Raw genomic sequence first — 7741 nt, 5'->3', positions numbered from 1 at the left:
AGAAACACAATTACTGCATTTGTCCACTAGGTGGTAGGGTTTAGCATTAGATATTCTGCAGTGCACTAATCCCTTTGCCACACTTCTTAGATTAAAATGTTATGATAAAAGATATGTAAATGTTTTATATTATATAGTTAAATAAGAAAAAGTAAACATTATAACCAATTTCATTGTGAAGTAATTTACTAAATCTGATACAAATTACTTACTGAGACAGAAATACTTCCTTACCTTCTGTGATCCTGTTGAAAATCTCATGTTAAGAAATAACCAAGGGCCAATGAAACAAAGTATCAAAATAAAAAGTTTGCCAACCAGGGAAAAGGCACAAAGCTACATCAGTGTTTCCCCACGAGAGTCAAAAGACTTTCACAAAAGACTGAATAATCTCAAAACAGGATCATCTTTTCATACTGTTGCTCATAAACCCCCTGAAATGACAGCAGAAAGCCACCCTCTCCGTGTTGGTCCATCAATAAAGCCTCCTCAAAATCACAGCATTGTATCCCATTGCTGGAAAGCATTTTAATACAAATGTACCTGTCTTATAATTGTTGTAGTAACAGAGGCCCTTAAAAAAACTGTCATGAAGACAAATTAACATTGCTTCTGAAACTAACATTAAGACAAGCTAAGCAACATTATTTAATGCTGTGGATGTGAAACTGGAATCCAAGAACTTGTAGGGAGTTAGTGTACCAAGGATATATGGCCTTGAGCGTTCTCAATCGAGTACTAAAGACAGCATGGTGTGAAGCAGTAACTCTTCAGTGAAAGGATCACTTTAGGGATTGTGAAGACCCATGGTGTGATGTTTGGTGAGTGGGGTATTGATGTAATGAAGGGTTCATAGAAATATATTGGACAGTCTGGTCTCTATTAAACAGACATAAAAACACTGTGCCATCTTCTGTCTTTTCTATCAGAAGCTGCTGTGCTGTGTACTCCCATTTTGTTCCAGATAAGGACTTCATCTCTGCGGGTTGATCTAATGCTCCTGCACTGGAGGCTGCCAGGCTGTTACAGACAGGGAGAAAGCTATCCTAGCCATTCATTCCTAGAAGGCATATAAAGAAATCCTATCAGGAGATTTGGTGACGGCACACTTTGTGAGTATTGGAAGCAGCCAGTTCCAGTTGCTGTAAACCCTGGGGTCCATGATTAGGTAAGTACAGTTAGAGCGTTTCTGTAATATCAGTCTAACTTCTTACAAAATTACTGTAAACACCCTTTTTTAATAGTAATGGTTTAATGATGAATGACATCCAAAATATTAGCATAGCCCCTCCTTAAATACCATAGAAATGACACCCACTGGTGTGGCACATGGACATTTGCTGTAAACCAATGTCAGATTTTTTTTCTTCAGAACTATTAGCGCTACAATCACAGCGTGCTACTCCTATTGTTTCTTAATCATAGCCTGTGTGACTCGACTATACTAACCCTTAAACACACTGCATAGCATTGATCAGCTGTGAGCCACGCCATCCCTAAATGGACAGAAATTAAATTTTGTACTCATTTTATATCATCTTCTGGTTCTCCATTGTCTGCCTCAGTTCTAAAACAAAGGATAATACTTTATTATTATTATAAGTAAGTTTGTTAATTTAAATTCATATCACAAAAGATTCATAGGAGCATAATTTACCATTGAAGCCATATTGCATTAATATAAACTGGATATCAGCTTCTGATACATTCTACGTGTATTCATATTGCAACCTCCAACTCCTGTCTCAAATTAATAGTATAAAACATAAAACAAAATAAAAATTCCCAGGTTCAGTAGGATCCCACCAGTAGCTTGTATTGGCTAATATTGTTTCTGCAGAAAAGAGAGATATAGAAATGAGTCCCACCAATGAAGTTTCCTGCTAAATACCGCTCTCCCTTTCCAGCAGATCTTCCTCCTTTGGCATGATCTCATGACAGTCCTTGTGACTGCCAGTGTCCTCTGTTTCCTTTAAGTTTGCCTTGCCTTCATCTTCAGACATGTTGTCTGTTTGATTCTCCTGAAAGCGCCTCTTCAGCAGCGTGTACAAGACAAACCACAGCAAGTATGACAGGCAATACAGTCCATAAATTAATCCAAGGAAGATGGCCCTGCAAAAATGAAACCATAGACGTGTGTTATTGAAGCTCCAATCAGACAAGCTGTTACCATTCCTGATGCAGTCCATATCCTGTAGCGTTTCAACTATAGATTCCTGGGTGTTAGGGTTGTGCTTCAGGGGTTTGCATGGATTTGTCTGGGGCTCCCCTTCCTTCTCGAGGTGAAGCCCAGCGTGGTAGGGTGCCGAGCTTCCTCTGCCCCCTAAAGGCTGGTACAGTTGCAGAGTCGGTGATGGGGAGAAAAGGTGGTTGAATAGGGGTTTAAATAGGAAGGGAATTGGTGAGGGGAAGGGGGAGCCCTAGCTCTTGCACTCTGAACCACACACTGGTTACAATTATTCAATGAATTGGCTCAGTCTTTAGCATTACTCACGTCAAGAAGGCCTACAATCTGGCCAGCCTTGACATATAGATGTAAAACAATGAAAAGACTGTAGCGCTTACTTGAATGCATTCGAATCGTACATCCTGCAAGCCCCTCTGCCTCCACATTTGTCGGACCCCCACTTTAAGCACGTCATGTCTATGAGAGCACCAAAATAAATTGGAGAAGGGATTCCACCTGCAATCAAAAAGCACTGTTAACTGCAGGCCTAAAGCACCACGCATAAAAAAGGCACAGATTCTCCAATCCAGTCTCCTGCATTATTTATTTTCAATAACATACAGTACTCAAATGTACAAAGGTCAACATGTGTATGGCATATGGGTGGGTATTGGGACTGAGGCTCTGTATTGCAATATATTGCAATACTGAAGACAATATTGCGATATGCCTTGCGATACCTATTGGAATTCAACACTGAATGATGCTGATGCTGATTTTTTGCTAATAAAATAATCTACATATATAAACTGTGCTTGTTGTCATTTTTATGGCATTTAAAGTATTATAATGTAAGATGACACATGAAACTCTCCTATGAAATCCCAGGAACTCATTTTTGTTGGCTACTCTGAAGTATGTGCATGTGCTCCCAATTTGAAAAACAGTGCTCATTTGAAAGCTATTCAAAATTCTCTATAAATATTGATTTTAAATGCAATGTTTAATTTTTCATTATAAACAATATATTTATTTAGATTTTATATTTAAACATGTTTTTCAAAAGTGGCCATAAACACGGGTTTAAAGCTGCTTCATATATCAGTGCAGAGACCCGGGGTCTGGAATAAACGATTGCCCTTGCTTTTAAGATTCAATATATATTACAAAAGCATAAATAAGTGCAACACATTTATTTAAATTAAATAAATACCGGTAAGTAATGTTATAAACTATTTATGCATCTGCTTTGCTTGTTTTTTTCTCACAACTTACAGTAACAGAATGGATGTTTTCTTATCTGATGAGGTCAGGGCAGAGGAGGGGGAAAAAAGATATTCAGAATATAGTGCAGATAGACTTCAGTGATGGTTAAACGGGTGTAACGCATCTCTGATTATTTAATTCTGGCCCGTTCCAATCCTTGTATCTTTTTTGTGTTCCCTGAAAAACTGACAATATCAAAAATACATATCTGAAAGGACTATTTAAAATAAGTAGGCTTCCATTTAGATGTACTGTATTGGTTTTGTTGGTACAGTACTATATTTTTAACAGAAGGAGTATTTTAATTTAGAACAATATGATTCTGAAAATATCACTTGCCAAAACTTAAGAGACAACAGTTAACTGTAATACAGTACACACTATTAAATCCGAAACGTATTGCGTAAAATTTCACATTAACGAACCAACGCCAAAATTAAATCTAAACGTTATCCATGCACAGAACTATGTAAAACATAAAAGGCAATGCAATTTAGCAAAACCAAAAGATTAAAAAAATCAACAGTTTCCAGAATTAAAACTGTATCCAAAGTCAGTAATCAGAATTGGAGAATACAGTGCTCGATAAGGCCCTAATGTCACAGTTCACTTACAAATGAAAATGCACAAAAGCAACTAAAGATCACAGATAAAAAAACTAGCCTATTTGTGCGCCAGCATGAATCGCCAGCCAACCGAACAGACACTCTACCAAAGAGCCAGGAATCTAGCGAGGAGACACCTGCGAGGAGAAAATCAGAATCTAACAGAGCTCTGGAAAATGCCAACTACTAGACAGGTCTGTACCCCCCCCCCACCGCTTCTGCTCCCACTACTACTGTACCTATCTGTCTCACCTGTCCTGCTATGACTCTTTCTCACATCACTGTTATTCTGTCCTCACATTCTCCAGGGCAAACTGCCCCTCCATCCTCTCTGTCACCTCTCTCTATTTCATCTATTTTTCTCTGTCTCTCCCCTCTCTCCCTACTCCACCTACCCCCACTGTCACCTCCTGCCGTAACTTCTGCTCTCTCTCCCCCTCTGTCCTTGCCTCCACCACTCTCTCTCACCTCACTCCTATCGACTGCTTCTCCCAACTCTCTGTAGACTCTGCTACCACTCTCTTCTCCTCATTCACCTCTTCCCTCACCCCCTGATCTGACCGGCCCTCCCCAACCCTGGCTCTCCTCTTTGCTCTGCTCAGCAAGAACCAAACTGCACTCTGCTGAAAATAAATGGAAGAGAACCAAACTCCCTGCTGCCCTAGACCTCTACCGCTCCATCCTCTCCTCCTTCTCCTCTACTCTCTCCTCTGCTAAATGCTTCTATTTCCAATCTCTTATCCAGTCCTCCACTAATAACCCCCAGAAACTATTCTCTACCTTCTCCTCCCTTCTCAATCCACCCCCCCTCCTCTCTCCTCTATCTCCTGTGATGACCTTGCCTCTTTCTTCTCCTTTAAAATCTCTGATATCCACAAACACCTCTCCCTCCCCTCCACCGACTCCCGCTCCAACCACAACACCCTCTGTCTCCTGTACTAATTCACCCTCCTGCTCCTTCTCTCCCCTCTCAAACTCTGACCTCTCACTACGTTCGCCCTGGACCCCCTGCCCACGCCCCTCTTTCAAGCTGCTGCTCCTGTTCTATTCCCCTTCATCGCCTCCCTTCTCAACACCTCTCTCTTCTTTGGCCTCTTTCCCTCTGCCTTCACACAAGCCTCTATCACCCATCTCCCTCCAAAACTACCGTCTTGTCTCCCTCTTACCCTTCCTCTCTAAAACCCTTGAGCGGGCAGTACACCGTCAGCTCTCTGCTTTCCTGTCTAACCCCTCTGCTCGATTCTCTCCAATCTGGTTTCCACTCTGCTCATTCCACTGAAACTGCTCTCCTGTCTATCACTAACTCACTAAACTCTGCCTGTGCTGCCTCTCTCTGCTCTGTCCTAATTCTCCTCAATCTCTCTGCTGCCTATGACACTGTCGATCACTCTATTCTCCTATCCTCTCTCGCTGACCTAGGAATCTTCGGCACTGCTCTGGCCTGGTTCTCCTCCTACCTCTCCGACCGCACCTACCAGGTAACCTGGCGTGGTTCAACTTCCACACCTCACCCTCTCTCAACAGGAGTCCCCAAAGGATCAGTCTTGGGTCCTCTCCTGTTCTCATTTTTATGCTGATGATGCTCAGATCTTCCTTTCCTCCCCCTCCCCTCAACTCCAGTATCTCTACCTGTCTGTCTGCTAACTACTCCTGGATGCACTCGCATCACCTCAAACTCAACCTCACTAAATCTATCCCTCTCTCCCCCTTGCTTAGCCAAGAACCTCGGAGTAACCCTGGACCCCTGCCTCTCCTACTCCCAGCTCCTCTCCACTCTAGCATGCACCTGCTGTTTCTTCCTGAGCAACATATAAAGAATCCAACCATTCCTGACCAACTATTCCTGCAACTCCTCATCCAGGCCCTGGTACTCTCCTGCCTAGACAACTGCAACTCTCTCCTGGCCGGCTTCCCTGCATCCTCCACCCATCCGCTCCAGCTCATCCAGAACTCCACTGCTCACCTGATGTTCTCTCTGCCTCACTTCTCCCACGCTACTCCACTGCTCCGCTCACTCCACTGGCTCCCGATCACCGCTCGCATCCAGTTCAAGAGAAGACCGGCTGTACCTCCTCTACGCTCCCCTGCCTCCAGAGCCCGCTCCTTATACACCCTCAGCCCGCAGTGGTGGAACGACCTTCCTACGGATGTCAGGACTGCCCAGTCCCTGACCTCCTTCAGGCACCTCCTCAAGACACACCTCTTCAGACAACACCTCTAAAACTCAACTCTTCCCTTCTGGACAATATGGCACTCTAACTTGCACTTTAACTTGCACTGATCTGCTCCCTATTTTACTGTATTTAATCCTGCAATAATAATAATAATAATAATAATAATAATAATAATAATAATAATAATAATAATAATAATAAAACTGTTTAGTTATTAACTGTTATATTACCCTAGCTTGTCTCGTTTGCTTCGTTTTGGCTGCGTTTTCGGCAGGTGAAACTGGAGGAAGCGATATGTAACTGCACAATGTATGACAGACTGATTTGGCATTAGAGTTTAAAAAAAAAAAGGGCAGTGACAGATATTCAGATAAATTGTAACATAAATTGTAGCCCTTAGTACTCACTCTCACGTACTTCTCATGCTGCAGACAGGAAAGGGTAAGACAGGGAGTCAGGCAGCATGCTTCTACAGTGTAGTGTTCAAACAGTTTTTCAAGCCAAGCTTGGTGTCTTTAGTTTTTTGTTCGACATTTTAATGCTGTCATAAACAATACTGTCAATACAAGACTCTAAGCTGCTGCTGGTTACTGTAGTTATTATTCATGAAAGAAGAAAAATAATCGCTAAACACTTTTTTCACTATTTTAATATTATTAATAATGTATTATAATTGTCATAAACACAAATTTGTAACTTTACCAGAACATATATATATATATATATATATATATATATATATATATATATATATATATATATATATATATATATATATATATAAAGAATACCAAATGATGAATGCTGAAGACATGCTCTTACCCAGTGTTCTTATAACAAAGGTTAGGATTCCGAGGGCTAAGGATTTCAGCTCTGGATTAATAGACCTGAAGAGCAAGGCACAGGTTAAACAGATATAGAGGGGGAGGCATCCCCTGTCAGATTTACTATGTAAATAGAGTTTTTGCAGTTATGGTTTGAAAACCCCATCCTGGAGAAAAAAATGTACTGTATTTTCCCCTCCAAAAAACTTTCCACGTGTATACTGAACCATGGGTGAAACTGTGACAAGATCAGTATGTCAAAACACCATTACCAGCCCTAACTGCAAAACAAGCTTAACAGAAACACGATCACAGTGTGAGAAAACACCATTACCAGCCCTAACTGCAAAACAAGCTTAACAGAAACACGATCACAGTGTGAGAAAACACCATTACCAGCCCTAACTGCAAAACAAGCTTAACAGAAACACAATCACAGTGTGTGAAAACACCATTACCAGCCCTAACTGCAAAACAAGCTTAACAGAAACACGATCACAGTGTGTGAAAACACCATTACCAGCCCTTACTGCAAAACAAGCTTAACAGAAACACGATCACAGTGTGTGAAAACACCATTACCAGCCCTAACTGCAAAACAAGCTTAACAGAAACACGATCACAGTGTGTGAAAACACCATTACCAGCCCTAACTGCAAAACAAGCTTAACAGAAACACGATCACAGTGTGTGAAAACATCATTA

General features: G+C 41.3%; 1 protein-coding gene across 8 annotated transcripts in view; it reads right to left on the bottom strand.

Moving 5' to 3' along the window:
• Positions 1 to 1229: 1229 nt before the first annotated feature.
• The window catches only part of LOC121320103 (solute carrier organic anion transporter family member 1C1-like), a 29290-nt gene continuing 22778 nt past the window's right edge, over positions 1230 to 7741 (bottom strand). For 6 of the 8 annotated variants that reach the window (XM_041258322.1, XM_041258327.1, XM_041258326.1 and 3 more), the window contains 3 exons: positions 7035 to 7099; positions 2566 to 2683; positions 1231 to 2112 (listed from right to left, as the gene is read on the bottom strand). In XM_041258322.1, the coding sequence (XP_041114256.1) occupies positions 1884 to 2112; positions 2566 to 2683; positions 7035 to 7099 (412 nt within the window). In that variant the 3' untranslated portion in view covers positions 1231 to 1883. Of the gene's footprint in view, positions 2113 to 2565; positions 2684 to 6385; positions 6638 to 7034; positions 7100 to 7741 lie in introns of those variants that run through there. The other 2 variants (XM_041258328.1, XM_041258329.1) reach the window with 2 other exon arrangements.

This window comes from Polyodon spathula, chromosome 8 (genome assembly GCF_017654505.1).
Source record: "Polyodon spathula isolate WHYD16114869_AA chromosome 8, ASM1765450v1, whole genome shotgun sequence".
NCBI classification, from domain to species: domain Eukaryota; kingdom Metazoa; phylum Chordata; class Actinopteri; order Acipenseriformes; family Polyodontidae; genus Polyodon; species Polyodon spathula.
This window is presented reverse-complemented; position numbering and strand designations above follow the sequence as displayed.